Source organism: Eutrigla gurnardus, assembly GCF_963514095.1.
Source record: "Eutrigla gurnardus genome assembly, chromosome: 22".
Taxonomy (NCBI): domain Eukaryota; kingdom Metazoa; phylum Chordata; class Actinopteri; order Perciformes; family Triglidae; genus Eutrigla; species Eutrigla gurnardus.
Genome location: NC_139933.1, coordinates 9,671,994 through 9,695,159, shown reverse-complemented (window position 1 = coordinate 9,695,159; position 23,166 = coordinate 9,671,994). Strand labels below are relative to the sequence as shown.

Genomic DNA, 23,166 nt, shown 5'->3' with positions numbered 1-23,166 from the left:
TACTATGACTGTTATGACTTTTAAAAATACTATAACTTTGTTGATTACTTTTTTTTTGACATGCTACAGTCTGTTTTTTAGACTTTTTCGACATGCATGTCGAAAAATTAATTTAAAAAAGTCATATAGCCTACTATGACTTTTTGACATACTAGTTTTGTTTCTCAGCCTCGACAGCAAGAGAGGAGCATGAGAGAGAGAGACAGACAGACAGGGATGGAATAGATTTTCATATTTAATGTTTGTCAAGAATGTGGTGATACATGCTTGAAATTACATGATTATCCTGTTTTTCCAACAACAAACTAGAACTAATAGTAGGCTACGCAGATTCATTCAAATGGAAGTCTATGTGAGGCAGCTGTGCGTTAATGGTAACTGCCTTGGAAAGAGTCAGTCAATATGTTGCAGAGAAGATTTGCCATTTGTTCTTCTGTCCGTTGCCAGCTGGGAAGCAGCCTTCTAAAATTGCGTTGCAGCTGCGTCTTTTTTTAACCTCCACGTTTTTCAGCGCCGGCTCGGGTTTAGAGAGTAGCGTGCAGTGAATGAACGCTGGCGTTTATTATTAATTCGGGCCTTTTGTTAGCTTCCTCCGTCGAGCTGGGATTGTTCATACGCGACTCAAACTAGGGAGTGAGCAGCGGGAGCGCTTCGGTTTGCAGCCCCGGTGTCTGTGTGTGTGTGTGGCCGCCACGTGACGCTTGATTTCGGGGAACGACGCGCTGCGATGGACCGGTGAGACTACCACTGACCGCTGCAACGGTTGTTTTTTTTTAACCAACATTATTCCCAAATCAAGACAGATAACTTAACTTCTCAGACGATTTGTTTAAATGTATTTGTTTGAATTTCTGTTACAGGTTAGAAAATGTTGATTTGCCTACTTGTAGCACATTGATCTTTTCAAAAAGTTATATAATACTTTGGTTAACTGCAGTTCTCACATCACACAAAAGTGGCAGCTCAGAACCAGACTTCTGGTGGCTCTGCTATTACCTCAATGTTCTTCAAGTTCATTATGAGCAATGGTACAAGATGACACTAGTGGTTTTATGCGGGACCTACACCAAAATTAGACTTTGTAATCTGTTTTTTGGATTGAGTTGCTTAGTCTTCTTCTGGTACAATGTTGTCCCAGCGGAATGGCTACAGTGGAGCACTATAAAGCAGGCATGTTGCTGAGTGGCGTCGGCGATGCTCTGGGATACAGAAACCAGCTGTGGGAGTACAATGAGTCGGGACCAGCTATTCATCAGGTCAGTGCAGGCCCAATACGAAAGGATGGGATGAGGGTGTGATGCAGCTAAACCACAGCTAAAGGTGTGTTTACCCTAACATGTCTACCCTTGTCCTTTCTATCCCCGGAGGAGCTGAAGGAGCTTGGTGGTCTGAAGAACATCAAGGTCGAGCTCCCGGACTGGCCGGTGAGCGATGACACAGTTCTGCATCTGGCAACGGCTGAAGGACTGGCAACTGGTGAGCTCAAAATGATAATGGACCCGTTTGCTCCGGTTTCTGTCCCTCCTTTGCTTGTTTTGTTCAAACAAGCTCATTTCATTGATCTGATCACCGGCGTCGCTCTGATGAGGCCTCATCAGGACACACACCACACCCTCCTCCTCCTCATGACTAAAGGTCAAATCTAATTTCCAGTCTTGCCTTGATTTGCTTCTCTATTACGGCTCGGCACAAGTGGGAGGAAAATGGTGGAAATTCAACTTGACCTTCACTGTGATAAGGCAAACGGCCCCGCCTTGTTAACAAGCCCCTTACATCTTAAGTTAATAAGGACAACGTCTGCAGACGGAACAAGTTGCCCACGCATTGTCTCCCTCCTAGGGAAGGGGGGGGAAGAGCTCATGCACGAGGTGGCTACTCGATATGTGGAGGGTATGAAAGACATGGATGGGAGGAAACCAGGGCCTTCAAGCATTCTGGGTGAGACAAAATCTTCATTTTAACATCATATCACATTCATTTGTAGTGCTGGCAGAGATCTGACTTATTCTCATTCGCTCTTTTAGGAGTCTCCCACCTGAAGCCTGGAGAGGAAGGGGGCTACAGAGTGCCCTATAATCCAGAGGGGACAGGCTGTGGAGCGGCCATGAGGTCCATGTGCATCGGTCTCAGGTAAAACGCTTGTCCCGTTGTGCACCCATCATTCAACCCTCTAGCACCTGTTTTTAGCTATTCTTATAGTTGGAAACAACATATTTACTAAAGCTACAATGTAAATGCAAAACAAATATTGTAATTATCTGTAAAGTAGGTTATGATTAACCCCAAAAGCGTAGTCTTTCGTTTCGCAATATTGTTTGGGCCAACAGGTTAATCACGTGCATCGAGCCACGCTTTCGTCTTCATAAACGGTATATTAGTGTTGCTACTTTTGTGAGCCTCAGGCAGCCATCTGCCCCGTTGTTTCCTAAACAGAACATTTTATCTGTATTTGACATCAATAGAATGCAAATTTGTGAATTTGGTTATAAAGCCATCCATAAGATTGAAAGTTTGCCTAATTTGCCTTAGGGCCGTCAGGAAATGCGATCCTCAATACACTATTATTGTGGCCAAAAGAGTTCACGCTCACGATATTAGCTCTATATCTGTAGAAAATTCTGTTCAGTTATATTCACATCTAATATATTTAGTTTATTGTGCATTTTGTCTCTTTTTTGGCAAAAGAATTATGCTCAAAGGTATAAATCCTCTAATTCTTTATGTGTTTTAAAGTGAGAAAGAGTTGCCCTTCTCATGTTACAGATGTGACTTTCAAAGTTAAGGTCAGAGTCCAAAATAACTCTGAGGTTCCTGACTTACTGTCTCTGAAGTACATTGAGTGGGAATACATTTCCTCTCTCTTGTTTTCGGGATCTACAAAAAGTATCACAGTTTCATCCCAAGAAATAATGAAAGAGTTGATGAATATTTTATCGATTATTTTCTCGATGAATCGATTAGTTGGTAAAGTATAAAGTTACCCAGGTCCTAAAAACAAGCTAATCATTCAGTTGGAAAGCTGGAATCTGTGTTTTTATATTGTGGTTTTCAAAGATTAATCAGTCAACAAAATAGTTGATTAGTTTTCTGTTCGACAAAATGATGAATCCTCAACACATTCGGTTACAGAAGCATTATTAAGGAATTGAATGGGATTCATTTCAGAAAACAAAGAAAAGTTCAGGATAAGGCATAAAAAAATGTTTATGGTGAAAACCTTCAGCAAAATATAACATATTACTAACATAATACTTTGTCCCCACCAGGTATCCAAAGCCTGACCAGCTGTTGTCGTTGGTGGCGGTTGCTGTGGAGACTGGCAGGATGACCCATCCTCACCCCACTGGTTTCCTGGGAGCCGTAGCAGCGGCCCTTTTTACGGCATACGCCGTCCAGCGCAGGCCGATCATGACTTGGGGCCTAGGCCTACTGAACGAGGCCTGTCCAATAGCAAAGAGCTTTGTTCAGGGTCGAGGCTTCGCTGTGGAGGAGACGGAGAGAGACTGGGACTACTTCTGTGACAAATGGCAGTGGTATGAGCTTTGTAAGGCCGTCACGCTGTATTCAGATCCAGCTTTCCAGCATCAGGAACTTTGTATCAACCTATTACAGTCGCTAGGTCACGCATCATACATACAGCAAAGAAGAGTGTTGCCAGGATGTCTATGAAAAACAGCATGAGTTACTTCTTTGAAATCCTGTTACACTGACTAGGAGAGAGTGCGGATGTTAGTAAAATCTTTTACCTCTGTCCACAGGTACCTGGATTTTAGGGGCATCTCTTGTGGGAAGGGGCCGGTGATTTGGTCCTCTCCCTACGGCCCCGCTGAGAGAGATGAAGACTACAAGAGCTTCAGCCTGTCGGGCTGGGCGGGACGCAGTGGCCACGATGCTCCGATGATTGCACTGGATGCGCTGCTTGGGGCGGGATCGGACTGGGAAGAGCTGATGAGCAGAGCGGGCTTCCATGGAGGTCAGAGATTCAAACAAGATTTCTTTTTTCGGCGGTCTTATTGAAGCCTGGTCTTTTGCCTAAACGCAGCCTTCTGGTTAAGCAGTCCATATAGATTGATGGTCTCATCTGGAATTGTCTTTGTAGATGTATTGTATAGAAAACGTCGTTCAAACAGCACTTTATGAATAAGCCATGTTTACCACAACAGGCTTCATGCAGGAATCCTCCAGTTAAGTTTAATACCTTTTTAAAAGACCCTTTCCATTCATTGTAAGATTTCATCGCCACGTTCTAACCGGTTACATCAGCGACAGACTAACATCTACCATACGTTCTAGAACAGGTAAACAGTCTTAGTTTGTAATATCTAATAACTCAGATAAATTAATAGCCATGGTATATTACCTGATAACAAGTCAAAGTATGTCATAAAACTGAAAAAAGCATAGTAAGTCATAAAAATATCAGTATAGAATGTTGTAAAAATGTATTAAAAGGCACTGTATCGTATGTTATAAACACGTCATTAAGAATTCATTGCATCTTATAAAAATATGCAAAAAAGTCTGTACAGATTTGTATCATAAGTCACAGTATGTCATAAATGTCCTGATGTATGTATTTTTTATAGTTTTTCATGAAGTCAGATTATGTCAAAGCTGTACGTTTCATGAAAAGTTCTTTGGTGCAAAATGTCATACTATATTATGTTCAGAATAGTGTCGTAAAATAAAACTCTCCCTTTCTTTCTGCCCAGGCGACAGCGACAGCACAGCAGTGATTGCTTGTTGCTGCTGGGGTCTCCTCCACAGAACCCAGGGGGTCCCCGAATGCAACTACTCAAACCTTGAGTACCGAGACCGTCTGGAGCGCAGCGCCGAGCAACTCTACGCCCTGTCACACTGACAAGGCCGTCACAGCCTGCTGCACAGACAGAGTGTCCCAGTATCTTAGACTGAGGGGAAACTAGGCCACACACATTTACATAGAGCTAGCTGGCCCTCGGTAGTACATCGATCTAGAGGGCTGTCAAAGTGTGGGGCCATCCTTGCCTGCAGGGGAAGCCCTGTGCCCCACTAACCCAAAGACTCACTTCTGCCACAACAAGGGCTATGTGCCTCACAAGGCTGTTGTATAAAGAGGGTTCCCCCTAGTGATAGTTTTAAATTAACATGCAGAATTGCACTACTCAGTGGAACGAAACGAAGTTAATGAGAACAGGAAGATAATACAAAATGCCCCCCAGGATGTTATTACTTAGTTTTGTCAGCGTAATAATAATAATAATAGTACATGCCTATCGAGCTTAGAAATTGAATGTGCTCTTGTTATTGTCTAATGAAAAATAAATGTCTCATTACGGTTAAGTGTAACAGCAATACTCCAAATCAAGCACAATTAATGATACAATAAATAAAGCTTTGAAGTTGAGTTGAAAACTTTATTTTTTGGTCATTGTTGTTTTGATATTTTTTTTGTCTTGTCCATTTTTTTTATTAATTATATTTTCCTAGAGGAGAGAAGAAGCAAAAGGGGTGCTTTTAACTACTGGATTGAGTTTAAAAAAAGAAAAGAAAAGGGAAAGGCGTTTGCTAAAAATCCCCTCTCCTCATCAAATCTGTCCTTTCATGCTGTATTCATGAGGATCTCACGGCAGTCTGTGTTTCCCATTTGTGTCATGGTGCTCAAAACCCCACCACGCTAAAAACACACTGCTGGAAAATAGTGCCTGCTGCTGTTTTTTCCCTCTCCGACTGGTCCACCCAGCAAGGTCTCATGTCTCCGAAATGGGAAGAAGTTGGAGAGAAGAGCGGGATGGCAGCAGGCGTCGGACACACGATCGTCATTAGCATTAAAAAAAGGTCCTCATCTGGGGCTGACACCAAGGTTTGTACTGATGGAGAATGTTACAGCAGCAGAATAAGGTGCTGTGAGACTTCTTGTCCTCTTCTCTCCTCTGTACATTCCTTTCCATATTTTTTTTCTATGAGTCACGTTCAGTCTGGGTCAACATCCAGCAAGCAGTTGGGATGTTGCTCATTCCTAAGAACAGTTTGGGAGACGGGGAGGAGGGTAGATGGAGTTTAGTTTCCAGGCTGATGGAAGGGAGCAGGGTGCGTTTGTACCTGCATTGCTGTGGGAGGTAAACAGAAAACAGCAAAGACTATAAATGCTACACTTTAGATCAGGGAGAATCAAGCGATGGATTTATTTGACATTACGTCTCGCACCTTGTGGATGTCCTATGTAAAAGTGTTGGTGTGCTCCTTGCTGTGGTCCGTGCTGGGGGTGCTGGGCCACTGAGCCAGGGCCCTGCTGAGGAGGTGGCTGCAACATTACCAACTGGGGCTGACCATGGCCCCCCGAGTGGTGGGGACCCGACATAGCTCCCTGTACATGGGCCTTGGCAGCCAGGAGAATGACAAAAGTTGTTTTATTTGACAAATACTCCCATTTCACTGATGCATGAAAAATGAAAATTAACAGTCACTACACAGAAGACATGTGGATCCATACCTGTGCTAACTGTCCCAGGGGATACGTTGATGGGATGCCCTGGTGGCTGTGGATGCTGTAGCCCTGAATGGGGTAAGAACCCTGTGGAGACGTGTGGCCTGGCGGCATGTTGGGTGGGGTGGGTGCTGACAGAGGACCTGAGTGGTACAAGGACTGGGGCTGTGGGCCTGACTGAGCATTCTGCAAGGAGAGATCACAACATTAAAAGAGATAATCACAGTAACGCTGTCCCAGAGGCTGGAGGATTAAGGACGATCTAAAGAGGAACCTCCTAGTAGTGGTGTGCTTTATCACTCTTCTTGACCACATACAGTCTATATTTCAACACAGTTCAGTAGTCTAGTAAACTCTGACTTGGGATACATGTGCTTAGGTACATTTTGGGAAATCCTAACAATCCTGTATCTCACCTGTCCAGGGCTAGGTGCAGCATGCTGGGGGGGCTGGTTGCCTGTCGGAGTACTGGATGGCTGCGGTTGATGAACTGCACCCGAGTGATGGGAGAAGGACTGTTGAGCTACAAAGAAAAAGAGATAATCAGTCTGAAGATGGTGCTTTGTATCGTTGTTTTACTGATTCGCTTCCTATCAACATGATAAAGGCTTTCAATAAAGTGATGGAGTATGAAGCAGTTGGCAGTAGTAATTAGTAATATTTGAGTGCATACACCTCGCATAGAGATATTTTGTATTTCAAATGAGTCACTACAGGTTTTGGTCGACTCACCATAGATGCCCTGCTGTGGTCCCTGAGGTCCGTCTCCCTGTGCAGAGAACTGGGGGCCTCCTGGGGGTCCCAAGGCTTGTGGGTGAGGACCCCCACCTTGACCTATCATCCTGGCACCTTGCAGCATGGAGTACATCGGCTAAAAAGGGGGACAAAATATTTTAATGTATGCGTTTTAATATTTGGGATGCAAGATATACTTTGGAACTAATATGTTAAATAACAAGCTCTCAGAACAACTCATTTTAATGCTTCTGCAAACTTTATACAAACCATTTAAATGCAATTGAACCCATTGAATTTAAAAAAAGATGTTAGAGGATATACATCTTACCTGTCCAGGGTAGGGTGACATGGCCTGGATGACCTGCTGCTGGCCATACTGCTGTGGGTTGTACTGAAGGTAGGACTGAGGGTAGGGGGACGCTACAAGCGGGGCCCCAGCTGCTGACGCTGCAGCCTGCAGCATGGGCGGTGCTGAAGTACCATGGTCAGAGCGCTGAGCCACTACTGCGCCTGGTGGAGACAAATAAAGATCAGGACGATAGAAACAAGGAGTGAAAAACCATTACAGCTTAATTATACAGATAGAGACTACAGCAAGTTTCTAAACTGGTCATTTGTAAAGCAGATATCACTGCACTGATGTGACGCAGGTTAAAGCTATCTGACTTTTATAAGAGCTGACAAGACATTCATCTAAGAAGCAATTTGTCAAAATTATAAAATATAATCTCCATAGGGGTGTAACAGTACATGCGCCCCAGAATTTCTGTTCGGCAGGGTACCCAAAAAAATGCAGCATAGCCAAACGAAACGTCATGAACAAATACATTCTGGTACAAATACATGTACCGTTACACCTCTAAAGCTACAAATTAAAACCACAGACACAAAACTCTACTTTTACCTTTGGTCCTGGGGTATTTTCCCTGGCTGACTGTAGACATGGTGTACTGGTACATTGGTGGGGGCTGAAAGACAGAAATGATATAGGAGGTCAACTCAAGAAGTACTGTTGCTTCATTGTGAGGAATCAATTTAAAGCTGAAACAATCAGTAAATCAAGAGAAAATAAATGGGCAATAATTATATTGTGATTGAATATTCTTTCGCTATTTTCTAAACAGAAAATCTCTTCTGAGATTCTTCTTCAAGTAGCTCAATAAAATTATTCTCTAATTTATATGGGCAGGAAAGTTGGCAAGAATAACAAAAGGCTCTCTGCGAACAGAAAGATGGGAACATGGACTAGACATGCCTCATTTCATATTTAAACACTGGGTAGAAAGAAGACAAAAAATAGTTTGGACTGGTGTAAACTGTAATCCCTCTGTCAGCATCCTCATTTTCAACATTGACATGCAGCAGTAAACTACTTTCCAAATGCAGCTGTTTTGTCTACTCTTAAGATATGGACATTGTCTGCAAACACTTCAAGCTGTTCAACACCAGTCTCATTCGCCCGTTATGCAATAACCCTCCATTTTCTACCATCTATATGTGACTTTTAGGATGCCACATTTGCCTTCAAAGTCTGACCAGCAAATATAGTAGTAGTAAGTAAGCAAGCTATCTCCAGGTCTACTTTACTAAGGATTATTGCATGAGAACCACAGTCAAATATTTGAGAGATAAACTGACAGGCTTTGACATTTAAGCTATACAACCACATCCTTACATGTAATCCCCCCCACTTTCCAAAATTAAACATGAGTGGGAGGCTGAACTGAGAACAGTTTCAAGACCCCTGGAGGGAAAAACCAAATCAGGGGGTAAATTATTCCACCTCTACCCGTCTCAATCTTAAACAGTACTGCACAGAATGCCCCTAAAGGGGAGCAAAAATACTTCTCTGGCACTAGTGAGGCCTTAAATAGATGCATCGCTACCCCTCCCAATTAGCACAACATACCTTCTGGTTCTGTTAAACATTAAAAGGGTTTTGGAGGAAAAAAAGTCAAAATCATGTTAAACCATCAACTCCATTTTTGGAGTGCCCCTTATATACCTTGAGTTTAATAAAACTTAAATTAACTTCAATTTATTGAATGCCTTATTGCTCGTGGATGCCTACCACATTGGAAAGTCCCCAGCAGAATGTTCTGGGCAGACTGATCTAATGTCATTCTTAAAAGTGGAAAAACAATCATTCTCTCTCCAGGAGGATTGACAAAGAAATACTAAATTACATCGCAACCTCTCATATTAAGTATAAACAGCTTCCACTGCTTAGAAATGCACTTTCCATTATCATTTTGTATTTCTGTAGCAGCGTCATGTACTATGTATTTAAAAGAGGATGAGTGGTTTCCTGACCTGCATGTTTTTGTTTTACCCAGAGATATGTGAACGTGTGTTTCTTCACATACCTGCACAGAGTGAATCTGTGATACATAGGAGAGGTAGGGGGTGTTGTACAATGGTCCCTGTCCACCTGGGTGCTGAAGGACCACTGGGCTTGGAGGAGTTGGCCGTGGTGGGGTGGGCGCAGTGTTGGGCTTCGTCTGTAACACAACCAGAAGTAAATTAAAGATTATTTATAAAATATTTAATTATATATGTTATCCATACATGGCATTAGTAGTTCTTACTGGTTAGAGCAAGTGTTAAAATAAGTATGCCAATACGTTTTTGGACAAAACAGCATTTTTCATCTATTTTATACTTTTCTCCATAGTTTTCATATCATGGGAATAAATTGACTTTAATACCTTACCTGATAAAAGTGATAAACGATTAAAGTGCTCTCTATATATTACTCTAGTTTCAGCCATGGTAATTTAGCAGGAATAAATTGGCTTACCATAGGTATTTGAGGTTTAATAGGGTTGAACTCCTTAGCGTTGGGGTTTAAAGTTGATTTCTTCACTTGGCTAGAAGATATGAAAAAAAATACAAGTAAGCAAAATGAAATGTTTTACGATGAGAAATCTCTTTTTGACACTCACTCTGCCACGCCCTCTGGCCGCTCCGTTGACTGTCCCTCCTCGCTTCCTGGGGTCCTGGTTGGCTGCGGGGTGGCTGGTGAATGCCTGTCTGAAGCCGATGCTGTGGCGGTGCTTGTTGTGACACCAGGTGTAGTTGCGGTGTCCTTGGTGGCGTCCTCGGCAGGGGCTGGTGAAGGCTGAGGTCGGGGCTGGGAAGGACTGGGAGCTGGAGCCTGAGCTTTGGGCTCTGAAGCAGGGTGAGCATCTGATGGTGAGGGGTTGGCTGAACCGGCTTGGGCAACCTCACTGACGGCAGGTGGGGTTGCTGTTGCTGGGGAGCTGGGAGAGCTAGAGCTGCCTCCGCTCGGCTGAAGCTGAAAAAGAGTGGAAGATAAAGACTGAAACCATTGGAGAAAGGTAAAGAGTGATTGGAGGCAATGGCAAAAAGAGAAATGAAGATTTAGAAAACAGACATTCATTCAAGCCTTAATCTGCAGCTTTTGATCTGGAAAATAACATTTTACTGCAATCTTAAACCACCAAATCTGGTGAGCAACCAGTTCACTAGACATGCATATGTTCTGACAGAATTTTGAATGTCAAGACTTCACCTCTACCACCAGGTGCCAGAAGAAATGGTGGCACTATAGTAAATAGTCATACATTGCAAATCAAATAACTGCATTATAGAAACCAGAGTCCCTAATGTTCAACTCATTTTTTACACTAAAATGTGCTGCATAGAAAGTGAGTAAATCTTCAATGTCATGTGAAACATGTTAATGGTCACAATCAATTGTATAAAACATAAGTGGCGTTTGAAAGAAATCCTCTAACATCAGTGATGTCTCAGGTCACAGCCTCTTGATTGGGCACAGTTTTTAATTTCATGCTTCATGGAAAGGCAACTGAAATCTTACCCTGAACTCCTTGCCAAATTTACGTAGCTCCTCAATCTGCGATCTTTGCTGAACAGAGGGAACTAGCAGAGGACAGAGAAAACAAACGTTAATCAAAATATGAAATCTTGGAAACGGCAAACACTGGGCATGTTACTAAACAGGGCATACAAATGGATTGTATATATCCGATTGATGTGTCCAGTTAAATTGAAAGACTCATCTTAAGTATTATACACACCTTTACTACTCTTGCTGTCCTCTGTGCTGTTGGCGATCTCGGCGGCACGTTCTTTTACTGCACCAAGGATCTCATTGACTGTAAAGACGAGACAAACTATTTAGTTGGAGTGCTAGATTCAACCTTCCTGCAGTACACCCGTTGTCTCCTGCTACAAAGAGACGGTCCCATTAGGGCAGACGAAAATCACATCATTATAGAAAAATGAGTTTGACTTTGATTTCAAACTCTAAGCTATAAAACAGGAGGCGAGAAGTCAGACAGTACCATCAACAAGGAAGATTGGGGCCGGGCCAGACGTCTTTTGGGGAGGCATAGAGACAGACGATGTGTCCAAATAAGGCGTGTCCTGGGAAGAACCTGATTTAGGAGAGCGAGTAGCTGCAAGGGCGTGACAGGGAAGAATAATGGTTAAGTTTTAGACAAAGTCAATCAATAATAGAGAAAAGGTGTTTGTAACAGCAGTTGACTGAATGCACCTGTAGACTGAGCGTGTGAGTTTGAAGTACGGACTACTCTGTTCGACTGTGGAGGTCTTTGGGCTTTAGGAGATGTTCTCGTAGAGACTGAAAAGCAGAAAAAAAATCTCCATGTTTCATACTGCTTCTGTTATGCTGTTAAAACACTTTCTGAAACAAGTCCAAACACTTACCTCCATTAACAGGCCTGCTGGCGTCAGACAGTGAGTGTGGGAGTGAGTGGGAATGAGGGACTGTGTGTCCATGCGGGGCAGGGGGGCTGGCTGGAGATGGGGCAGCGGAAGCAGAGGCTGGTGTGGGTGCTAGTCCTCCTGGAGAGGCAGGTGTGTACTGGTTTGCAGGTCCAGAGTTTGGGCCTGGGCTGGGACCATAAGCTCCACTTCGGCCTGACAGAGGGCTATTCCTCTCTGAAGGGGAAACACCAGACTGGGGACCAGTGGCAGATGGCAGTGGGGGTCTGGGGGAGGAGGAGGATTGAGGGTTGGAGCGATAACCTCCACTTAGACGGTTGTGGGGTGGCGGTCCACCAGGACCTCTCTCAGCTCGATCCCGCTCCCGATTCATCTCTCTCTGGCGTTGAGGTAATGGAATATACTTGCCCTCCCTGTAAGAGAAACATCACATCACACACACAACCAACACCGGTGATACAAAAAAATACTCCACTGTCAAAACTGACAATGAAACATGATGAAAACAAGTAGAGGTTCAAAGTTCATTCAACAGTTTAATTGGATGGATTGTGATCTACAGTATGCCAAACTATCTACATGCTCAACAAACAAGTAGTCTGTCTCACCTGGTGCTGGCTCCAGGGCTGTCTCGGCCCCTTTCGCGTTCTCGGTCACGGGGGCTTTCGCGGCCCCTCTCACGATCGTTGCCATCCCGTACCACAGCACTGTATTTGTCCTCCTCGCTTTTGCCCTCGTCGTTTTCCAGGCCGACACGATGCCGATACTGGGGACTTGACTCAATCTCACTGGCCAGGCGAGCGGCACGTGCCTCTCGCTGCCGATACATCTCGGAGTTGCCCTTTTCCAGTGGCACACTAGAGAGCAGGAGACAGTGGGACAAAAAAACAGTGATGATCATATTGTCATAATTATTGAGACTTAAGAGGCAATGATGATGATGATCTTATCGACCGCTACAAGATGTATTCTTTCTGTGATCTAGTAAAGATGACCATTATCAAATTTGATCAGGGATGCTTATTTCAATTATTGCAATTTTTTTTTCTCTGACTGACAGCCGCTGCTTGTTAACGATCATTAAATAGTAAACAACAAGATTAGTGCCTTTGCATGCAGGGGTGCTGAGTGCCCAATAAGGCGCCCAGTTGCAACAGTAATTCAATGCACCTAGCCGTCTGCTGTGTGTGTGTACCTGGCATACTCCATCAGGGTTTCCACCAGTGTATTGCATAGACTGTATTGCAAACCGAATGTAACAATAGCGTGTCTGGTCAAGAGAATGTGTGTTAAGTATGAAGTCAGCAGTAACATTATAGCCATGAACGTAGTAGTGCATTGTGTGAACAGTTTATTTGTTGGCGAATAAATGCGTCAACTCCTCAAGGCCCACGCCATGTTCCTCGCCAGCCTCCTGCTGATTAAAGTGAAAGGGGTTATCCCTGAACTTAGCAACAACTACAACTACCCCTTTATTATTGCCGACTAATGGTTAAACAGACTAGTCTAGTGTAACCAGCAGGAGTAGTACATTATTTGGTTAGGGTTCAAACCGGCAAACTCCTGGTCAGAAATTAGCTATTGGAGAATATGATCATTTAAGGAACACATAACTGTAGAGAGATTCTCACCTTTTTTGTAATAATACCAAAAAATGTTACTAAGAGAAATTGAACATTTTTGAAAACAAATTCATAAAAGCTACACATGCAAAATGTCACGGCTTACATTATATTCTGACAAATGCCTGTTTGATTCATGTGATTACCACAACACAAAGATGCCAAGAAATAGTCTTCTATTTTTCTCCTTGACAAAATAACGGCTAAAAGATTGGATGCTTTTCATAGAAGTAAAAACACAAAATAATGTGGGCTAAATTCTTTACCATAAAATGTCAGTGACAATCCCTGATTTTGTGCAGTTGTTGGCTTATCTTTGTAATAATAACAACAACAATAATAATAATAATACATCAATATTTCCTAAAGGCAATGAATCCATATAGAAACTTACGTGTACATGGAAAGGCTAGAATCATATGTTGATGTGACTCCATATTTTACTTCATTGAATCGGAACATCTCATTGGCATCCCAGCCATTGGCCTGCAAAAAAAAAATAAAAAAAAATAAAAAAAATGGAGATGAATGGGATGGTAAAATATTCAGTAACTTTACATAATGCAAAATTGGTTTAGAAAAGTTTGATTGACAGCCAACTTGTTTCAAAAGATGAGGTGTGAATAATCAACTAAATAAGGCCCTTTATGTATAACTGAGGGTGCACAATAAAGTGTTTCACCGCCAGCAGAGAGCCAATAAGAGTAATTTATTAATGTAATCCGCACAAAAAATGTAGACGTTAAACATACTGTCAACATAATACAGTTCATTTAGATAACTCAGGTAAGGAGGACATTGATCTTAATGACTTGAATGTACTTGGATGTTTGCAGTCTGCAGCTCTATTTTCTAGGGAAATAGAAGTATTGAATCGGTGCTTGGTATTGGCAGATGCTCAATAATAAATTACTCGGATGGGGACATCCTATTAGTTGCTGTTTCTGTGTGTGTAAAAGAGACAGCGACTTACTGCATCATTTTCCAGATCGTAACTCTCTCCATTGCTGTCTCCTCCCTCCCATCTCTGCAAAACCTTCTCCTTGTGTTCTCCATTGACACGAGTAGAGCTGATGGCTGTGTCTGTGAAGGTGTCTAAAATCCGAGACAAAAAGTATAAAACATTCCTAAAGTGATTCATTTGACAAGATGTGTCTACAGCCCCATAAAACAGCCCCCTTTAAGTTCAAACCACTTAAGTATAACAAAACGATTTATTATAAATCAAGGATACTCTTCACATTAGTGCTGCAAAGTATACAGATACTAGAAGACTCACAATACCGGGCATTAGACAGCATACCCTTTTACAAGCACCAGTACTTTAAGTGTGACAGTGTTTTAATAACAGCTGTTCCTATGAGTTGCGTCGATGTGCAACAGCAGGGAAGTGATGTGAGCTCCCTGCTGGAGGACTGGATTGGGACACAGATTTAACTTCAAAACATAAACGGCAGATAACAGGACTTAACTAGCACTAACTAGAAGGATGGAGTTGGAAAAAAAATGTTCAGTCCACGACCAACTCTTCGGCTGCACAGTCTGTATCAGCAGAACTGTATCAGAAGAAAATAACAACACAGCTCTGTGATCTGGTATTCCATTACCTTTCCCGACATTTTAGATTGTTGCCATGGTATCGTTTCAGAATCGGTATTGAGATATTTATGCTGGGTATCATATTAAAGTCACAATTTTGGTATTGTTACAACACTATTTGTAGCATGAAACAATCTAATGGTCGCTTTCACACAAAACACTTGTTCTCATTTTCAAGAGGAACTATATTTCATCATTTCAAATGCATTGCAGATCTGTGAAGAAGTTGTATTAGTTAGTTTCTTTCCCGCAGGACCCTGCCCACCTGTATGTGTGTTTGTACCTCTGGTGGCAAAGTTGAGGTCAACATCTTTGCAGATCATAGTCACCAGGTCTGAGGGGCTGAAGATCATAGTGTCAGTGATGTCCTCTCTCCGTGGCAGAAGTGATGTTGAGGTCTCCTCCTCAGTGCGTTTATGTACAGCATCCACAGCCAACTCACACTACGGATCAAAAATTAGTACGTCAAAAGGATAATGAAGGACTGTGTGAGCTTGCAGAGCAGCACTTTAAACAACTAAAGAAAATATCATGTTAATCCTTGACAAACCGTATTTTTATAGTGACAGAATTACTTGCAGTGCTTCATTAAACTGTCAGTGGGAAGTGCATGACTGTGTGCTCAACGTGAGCTTCTTACCCGAGAACTGAGGGTCTTAAATACGCCTTCAAATACACTGCCGTTCTTCACTCTTATGTCACAGGTGGAACCCTGAGAGAAATATTTTGTTTGAAAAATAATTAAACCGAAAAGTTAGTCACAAACATTTTGTAAACTGTAATCTTTATATATTTCCAGGGCTAGCATTGACACAGAATGCACAGCCCGCCACTTCACAAACAAAAGTAATACATGAAAGAGTCATATGGAAAAAGGACTTTAACAATGCAAGTCATTAAAGTATATTCGAGAATAATCATCCTATTCGGAGGAGTTAATTGATATCAAGCCAAATGACTTACCACAACAGCTGTGAGGAAATGAAGCATTCTGGCATTGTTGTACACACCCTCGAAAACCTACAGATGGGAAAATGTATTAAGTATTCATCAAGGGAAGTTTCACAAAGAAATTACATTAAAACTATCACACAGTGATATATTTTCAAAAAAATCATGCTTTGAGTTGTTAACCACTTTGTGAAATTAGGAAGGGCAGGGGAACACCAACACTCTCTTCGTTTTATACAGGAGAACTTATGTTTATGACACACTATCCCGTGGGGATGTTTTGACTCATTGATATTGCCTGTTGTCACAAGTTTATTCCTGGTCGTCAGATTTTATTGGATTGTATTTTCACATACACAACATTTTCTGTTTCTATATGATTGATGTTTGTAAACACAGGAGAAAAATATACTTGTATACTTAAAAATTATTATCACTTGAGGAACACACAAATGCTGATTTCCCATCTATATTTTCAACTCATCACTTTAAATGTATGAGATTACACTTTAATCCACGCCATATTTGTCAAGGAGGTGTTAGATTGGGGCTGTAAGATAGGACATTTCTTTAAAATCACCCTTTAGTTTTTAATATTGTGCACAATATGTAGTGTTTTTGTTTGCTGCCGCACTGTTCTCAGGATACTCACAGGAGATGACTGGAATGATGGCTTTGCAGAAGTTCGATTCCTGTGGGGAAACAGTACAGTTAAAAACATGTTTCTCTCCTTAGGAAGAAAATGAGTATAACTTGTTTCAGAGCCTGTCAAGGCAGTGTGTCATATATATATATATATATAGCATATAATATAGTTAGGCTAGGAGAAGTTGTCAAGCTTACTTACAGGCTTGACAAATCAAATTCCTATTGCACTGGAAATCTACAGTGTACGATTGGTCTCAAGAATCAGCCATTATGAATCCTTTGTTAGAGCTAGGCTCTCACGTGCCACCTTCCACCTTTATGTTTGTGTCTTAGAGCAAAAACTCTGGCAGCAGAACAGAGCTATTGTCTCAAGGAGATAATGTGTATCATTATTTTCCTCCAATAAAACTCCAATATTGGTTAAAACTATTTCAGCTTTACTGACCACCTTACAATGGATCACACATAGAATATCTCTTCAAGAAAGGACACAGTTATACAGTAAATAATGGGATTAGATCAATCTGGACACTAAGTGCATCTTCAATAAAGAATGCACACAGAGGAAGGTATCACTGCTAACGACAGATGATTACAAAACAAAGACTTAGACTAAGCTGGAAAGAGTTCAGCCGACATTATACATTTCAGTGATTTAGACCACATATGACCTAGTGCTAGCCATATATTGTTTATATAACTGGCTTTTCTTAGATATACAGACGGAGTGAATTTTAAATTTTTCAATAATCAATGTCTTTTCGCTGGCACTGACAGGCCAGATAAACTTTGAATAGCTTGTATGCTGATTTGCTGCCCCACTGCTTTCACCAAACTGGACCCACCTCCCTTTTTTTGTCTTAGAGTCAATGTGGGCATTCTCATTGGTCCACGGTCCCTGTCAATCCAACATGACCTAATCTAATTGGCCTGGAGAGAAGCTCCATTTCTGAGACACACCCACTGAGCCCACAGTGCCTTAACCGGTAGGCCTCCCAGGTCACAGGACAATCCCCGGACTGTCCTGACAGGACAGCCCCAATCTGCTTACCTCGCAGCCGGTGTCCGGTTGCCACTGTTGATACCGCCGACTGGAGAAGACATACCGGCGGGGCCCGAGGTTCCGTTGGACGCTTTTCTCCCGCCTGAGCCGGCTTGCTGCTGTTGTTTCAGCATTGCGAAGCACAAGACGTTGACACTATAAAGTGTACGCTAACTTATAAACACTGATACTCCTCGATGTGAAGTTGCTTTGGAAGCGAACTATCGGTAGAAAGCAGAGCCGGTATAACCTCAACAAGACCGGCTATAGTAGCTAACGTTACTCTTGCTAAGTGGATACCAGTCGCTTGTGGCCTAAAATGTAAAGGCAAAACACCTCGATATTTAAATTAAATGTAACATATAACTTAATAAATCCCCCCTACTATCTACTATGTAACCACAATGGCTATGTCAAAACAAGCGACTAATGAAATGACACGAGTTTCCGTATAATTATTTAGCAATGGCTGGCTAACTTAGCATTAGCTTTGATCCTCAAGCTCACTTCGGGCGCTTTCCCTCCGGGGTTTACTTTCCTCTCTCTGTCGCGTCGCCTTGACTGCGGCACCGCTGACCCTTCCGTTAAAAATGAAGGTCTTGGCGTTAATGTCAGTTCCCTTAGGAAGTTCGATTTTTCAGGTTTCTTACTGAAAACCTGCTGCGGTCGGTCAACACCACCTCTCGGTAGGTTCACTTGACTCAATCCGCGCGCGGCTGACTGGAAACCGGCTGGAAGGGGGAGGGGGGCGTTGACGTGCGCGTGCGCCTTTGACCTACGAGTGAGCGCACGTAGGTGGTATGATGGTGTGCATTGAATCGCTATTTGATTCACCCTGATCCCGAATTTAAACAAGTTCTACTGTACACGTGGCAATCACCAGACAAAAACATCACTTTTGTTTTATGCAAAGTACTACCTTGATATGTATTTATTCCATCTCCACATTCTACATGTACATGCGTTGTTTATGTTGCAATTGCTTGCTTTACGTTTTGATTTAATCAAAGTCTTAAAAGGACCAGTAAGGCAAACCGACTTGAACTAGTAGAACAACTTTGTCAGTGCGTCTATATACCAGTCATTACGGCCGTAAGCTACAGACATCATGGCAGCCTCCATGTGCAGCGTTTGGGTTACATAGCAGGCGTTCGTTCATCTTGATCTTGCATCGAAGCTTAGTTTCTCCTGACATCATTCTGGAAATTAAACAAAATATATCCTTCGTTTTCTGCAAAATAAGTTGTAAGTACTTTTAATCCTCGCGGATATATACATAGTCTACGTACGCATACAGAAGTGTTAGGTGTATACAGGCTTACATATTAAATTTCGTGTCAATGTTCTTCTGCTCCTATTAAAATATAAATGAAAATGATATCTATACGGAGTAGGTACATGTTGTGATGTTTATAGATCTCATAGCGTACTTATCATAAATTAAGAGTATACAGTTTGGTCCTGTTGGGTGCAAAACAACCAATTGGTCCATCATTTATTGTGTGAAAGTACAAAAATATATAATAATACAAAATGAAATAAATAAATGAGAGGGAAGTTAATTTGAGCAGAAGGGAAGATCAATCTAGACGATAATCTAGTATATTCATTTGTTAGATCTGCTTGAATACCAGTACTATTTTCTATTAGACCTGATGCAAAACATTGTAACACTTAATTGATCATGTACTAGTACATGAATACATCAACCCATTATTTAAAATGCATTACTTACTCACTTTTGATGGAGTAACAATTTATTTTAGGATCAATTGACTTCTGTTTAACTACAGATTAAAGTGGCTTTGTCCTGACCCTGTTATAGAGTCATCATGTCTTCGTCTCTGACCATCTAACTCTCACTCTGCAGGTTTCTATCCTACATGTTGACAAAGAAGCCTCCCCCCCTGCAGAGCTTTCTGTCACTGGTTTCCAGGCGTGCCAGTCAACTTGCCCGACAGCAGTATGATGTCATTGTGGTGGGTGGGGGTCACGCAGGGACCGAGGCAGCAGCGGCGGCAGCCAGAGTGGGAGCTGAGACACTCCTGGTCTCACAGAAAATACAAACCATTGGTGAGAGAGACATTTGGCTCCTAACAAAAATAGAAATCAATCCCCCCCCCTTTTGATTGAGAACTTCTTTCCATTAAAATATACTCCTTCGTCAATCACATCTCCTCAGGGGCCCTGTCCTGTAACCCATCTCTGGGAGGAGTGGGAAAAGGCCAGCTGGTGAAGGAGGTAGATGCTCTGGACGGGCTGTGTGGTCGAGCAGGAGACCGGGCTGGGATCCATTTCTCCATCCTGAATCGTAGAAAAGGCCCTGCTGTGTGGGGCCCGAGGGCCCAGCTCGACCGGCAGCGATACCGCAAGTTTATTCAGGTATCTCATTCACAGATGTGGCTTCATTTTCTGTGTTTAGTAGAACAGCCTTTTTTGCTGTTTTTGTCTGAATGAATTAGAAGTGTTGTCAATGTTGTCTCATTCAGTCTGAGCTGCTGTCAACTCCCAGGCTGATGGTGTTGGAGGGCTCAGTGGAGGAGCTGCTGGTATCAGAACCAAACCCAGAGGAGCCCGGACACCACAGAGTCACCGGGATACGTTTGGGTAGGGGGCAAAAGTTTACCGTAGCTATTTTATCCTACTATTTAGATGAGGGTTTAAATTAAGTAAATTATTTAGGAAAATGCACTTAAAAAATGTTTCTTTTTCCTTTAACATTTTCTCAGCAAATGGAAGCCACCCTATTTTAGCCAGTTCAGTGGTTCTTACTACTGGTACTTTCTTGTCTGGCGCCCTCTTCATGGGCCAAAGTACGTCCCCCGGGGGTCGGATCGGAGACGCGCCATCGAGTGCGGGGCTGTCCCAGACACTGAGGGAGACACTGGGGCTGAGGACAGGCAGACTGAGGACCGGTACCCCTCCCAGAATTGTGAAGGATTCAGTGGACCTTTCCCTGGCTCACATTCACCCCCCTGACAGTAATCCAACTCCGTTCAGCTTCCTCAATACGCACACACACTGCAAGGTAAAGTTTCAATCGGTTGATTAATTGATTAACCAAGTCTTTTCAGCACAAGTAGTAAAGGAAAAGCTCCATAGTTTCATAGTTTTGGTTACATCAACAAAATTACTTCTATGTAAACATAATATCCTTTCGTTCAGTTTCAATATGAATTTTAAAATCCTTCAGCCTGAAGATCAGCTGCCTTGCCACCTGACCCATACTACTCCCGGTGTAGAGAGGGTGGTGAGGGAGAGTCTTCATCTCAACTGTCACATACAGGAAGACACCAAGGGTCCCAGGTACGTGTACACACACACACACACATTGTTGATTGTACGTTCTGAAACTACTACTCTTCCTCTCTCACAGATACTGCCCCTCCATTGAGTCACGAGTGCTTCGCTTTCCGGGCAGACAGCACCAGGTGTGGCTGGAGCCTGAGGGGGTGACCTCTGACCTTTTGTACCCTCAAGGCCTGTCCATGACCATGCCCCCTGACACGCAGCTCCGCCTCATCAGAGAAATCCCTGCCCTGCACAGAGCTGAGATCCACACGCCTGGTACGGGGTCGTTTCATCTGCATACTAACAATCGATTTACAGTGCATCTAAAAGTCAGCTCGGCGTGTCTTTATGGACTGTGTTGCCTGAATATTCCTTATGTTTCGCGCTCTTCCAGGTTATGGTGTGCAGTATGACTTTGTGTGTCCCACTCAGCTTAGCCCCGCCCTGCAGGTGAAAAGCACTCAGGGTCTGTTTCTGGCCGGGCAGATTAACGGAACAACGGGGTACGAGGAGGCTGCTGCACAGGTAGCTGCTTTTTTTCTGTTTACTATACTCAGCAATTCAGGGTTCATACTAATTATTGAGGGTGATAAATCCTAATTTTTAAGTCTGCATATATGTTACAGCTTGTTTCACCACATTATCAGAGGAACTATTTACTGTAATTGCTGTTTGGATTACTTGGAGGTCGGTTTTTCTTCCTCATGGCAAATGTTGGGGATTTAGTTTGTGTTCTAATTTGGGACACATGATGCTTTCTACTCACACAACTCCTATTATTTCTGTCTGTGCAGGGCCTGTGGGCGGGGGTGAACGCAGCCCGCCGGGCTCTCTCCATGCCCACCCTGGCGTTGTCTCGGACAGAGAGTTATATCGGAGTTCTCATTGATGATCTGGTGAGTCGCGGTGTTACAGAGCCCTACCGCATGTTCACCAGCCGGGCTGAGTTTCGAACCTCTCTAAGGCCGGACAACGCTGACCTCCGCCTCACTCTGAAAGGTATGCATAGTGTCTGGGACGATTTGTTCCACTCTCTGTCTTTTAGTTTTTCTCCTCTCATAAACATTTTCCTCTGGCAGGGTTTGAGGAAGTGGGATGTGTGTCCACCTCGCGCTACCAGGAGGCTGTGAGAGTGAGGGACAGTCTGCAGGATGCACAGGCCGCCCTTCGGGCTCTCACTTTGTCCGCCCACAACTGGAGAAAAAAGCTGCCCAACATGCATATGAGTGAGGCCAAAAGCACTGCACTGACGTGAGTGACAAATATGAGGAATCACCTTTGCAAGGGGTCAAATCCTGACTGTTAACGTGTGGCTTCTTTTTCAGAGGTATGGATGTGCTGCAGTATAACGATGTGCCCTTTGAAATGTTGGCGTCTGCCTTCCCACAGTCCCTTTTACCTTACATGGAATTCTCACAAAGACTCAAGATAGAAGGTAAAATCCTGATTTGGGCATTTTGAGGCAACAGAGAAGGGGAACCTCATCTTTGTAACTCAGTTATCCTTCTGTATTGCCTCAAAATGTTGCTCTGATATTTTGTGTTTTTAAGAAACCACAACATCATTCTCAATAAAACACATCTCCTGTTATTCAGCTGTTTACAGGCCTCACTGTGACCTACAGAAGAAGGAGATAGAGAGAATTCAGAAGGAGGAGAACATGTCTCTCCCACAGGACATAGACTATTTCTCTCTGCCGGTGTCTCTGTCTCAGGAAGTCAGAGAGATTTTGGACAGAATTCGACCCAGCACTGTGAGTGTAGTCCATTTGTTGCTTACCAATAACTTTTTGTTACATAACTTTTATGGAGTTACCAACAAAAAAAAGGAATTAATATGCAACAAATGCCTTGCTTTATCTACAGCTGGGTGCTGCTGCACGTCTGCAGGGTATAACTCCGGCTGCAGTCGTCCACCTTCTCAACTACGTACGGCACACAGGACAAAAGGAGAGAAGAACACACAGAAACCAACGAGACCAAAAGGAGAGAGAGGAGGGGCCGTCTGTAAGAAATTCATCTTTACCTCAGTGAAATGACGACTCGGTCTTGTAAAAATGTATGTATTTATGAAAA

General features: G+C 42.9%; 3 protein-coding genes across 4 annotated transcripts; 2 read left to right on the top strand and 1 right to left on the bottom strand.

Annotated features, from left to right (window-relative positions):
* Positions 1–500: 500 nt before the first annotated feature.
* adprh (ADP-ribosylarginine hydrolase) lies at positions 501–5,767 on the top strand. Its single transcript, XM_084039610.1, has 8 exons — positions 501–735; positions 1,139–1,256; positions 1,368–1,476; positions 1,840–1,938; positions 2,025–2,130; positions 3,267–3,533; positions 3,759–3,973; positions 4,713–5,767. The coding sequence occupies exons 1-8, from the start codon at positions 728–730 to the stop codon at positions 4,859–4,861; spliced, it is 1,071 nt and encodes a 356-aa protein (XP_083895736.1). The 5' UTR covers positions 501–727; the 3' UTR covers positions 4,862–5,767.
* Positions 5,768–5,923: 156 nt separating this feature from the next.
* On the bottom strand, positions 5,924–18,532 carry LOC311032663 (ataxin-2-like protein). Of its 2 annotated transcripts, none has more exons than XM_084039597.1 (23): positions 17,810–18,532; positions 16,763–16,802; positions 16,123–16,179; positions 15,800–15,871; positions 15,425–15,602; positions 14,534–14,655; positions 13,955–14,046; positions 12,547–12,795; positions 11,921–12,351; positions 11,748–11,834; positions 11,536–11,649; positions 11,269–11,346; positions 11,049–11,110; positions 10,150–10,502; positions 10,005–10,074; positions 9,571–9,705; positions 8,109–8,172; positions 7,533–7,714; positions 7,199–7,337; positions 6,883–6,989; positions 6,473–6,652; positions 6,187–6,358; positions 5,924–6,089 (listed from the first exon to the last, which is right to left on the bottom strand). In XM_084039597.1, exons 1-23 carry the CDS (start codon positions 17,932–17,934, stop codon positions 6,040–6,042), a joined length of 3,159 nt encoding a protein of 1,052 aa, XP_083895723.1. In that variant the 5' UTR covers positions 17,935–18,532; the 3' UTR covers positions 5,924–6,039. The 2 variants fall into 2 exon arrangements, with proteins under 2 accessions (XP_083895723.1, XP_083895724.1); XM_084039598.1 differs by having other exon boundaries at positions 15,443–15,602.
* A 372-nt stretch (positions 18,533–18,904) lies between these two features.
* Positions 18,905–23,154, top strand: mto1 (mitochondrial tRNA translation optimization 1). Its single transcript, XM_084039602.1, has 13 exons — positions 18,905–19,045; positions 19,671–19,873; positions 19,983–20,182; positions 20,290–20,407; positions 20,530–20,828; positions 20,994–21,106; positions 21,177–21,367; positions 21,486–21,616; positions 21,886–22,090; positions 22,171–22,342; positions 22,417–22,526; positions 22,687–22,844; positions 22,957–23,154. Exons 2-13 carry the CDS (start codon positions 19,684–19,686, stop codon positions 23,122–23,124), a joined length of 2,055 nt encoding a protein of 684 aa, XP_083895728.1. The 5' UTR covers positions 18,905–19,045; positions 19,671–19,683; the 3' UTR covers positions 23,125–23,154.
* Positions 23,155–23,166: the final 12 nt, after the last annotated feature.

What these genes read in the sequence shown, in the direction of transcription:
- LOC311032663 (XM_084039597.1), bottom strand. Translation starts at nt 17,934, where the DNA reads ATGCTGAAACAACAGCAGCAAGCCGGCTCAGGCGGGAGAAAAGCGTCC. An exon ending in AACCGGACACCGGCTGCGAG is followed by an intron (nt 16,803 to 17,809) that starts GTAAGCAGATTG and finishes GTTTCCCCACAG; the next exon opens with GAATCGAACTTCTGCAAAGC. An exon ending in ATTTCCTCACAGCTGTTGTG is followed by an intron (nt 15,872 to 16,122) that starts GTAAGTCATTTG and finishes TATTTCTCTCAG; the next exon opens with GGTTCCACCTGTGACATAAG.
- adprh (XM_084039610.1), top strand. An exon ending in CGGGACCAGCTATTCATCAG is followed by an intron (nt 1,257 to 1,367) that starts GTCAGTGCAGGC and finishes CTATCCCCGGAG; the next exon opens with GAGCTGAAGGAGCTTGGTGG. An exon ending in CAGAGCGGGCTTCCATGGAG is followed by an intron (nt 3,974 to 4,712) that starts GTCAGAGATTCA and finishes CTTTCTGCCCAG; the next exon opens with GCGACAGCGACAGCACAGCA.
- mto1 (XM_084039602.1), top strand. Translation starts at nt 19,684, where the DNA reads ATGTTGACAAAGAAGCCTCCCCCCCTGCAGAGCTTTCTGTCACTGGTT. An exon ending in GCCAAAAGCACTGCACTGAC is followed by an intron (nt 22,343 to 22,416) that starts GTGAGTGACAAA and finishes CTTCTTTTTCAG; the next exon opens with AGGTATGGATGTGCTGCAGT. An exon ending in ACAAAGACTCAAGATAGAAG is followed by an intron (nt 22,527 to 22,686) that starts GTAAAATCCTGA and finishes CCTGTTATTCAG; the next exon opens with CTGTTTACAGGCCTCACTGT.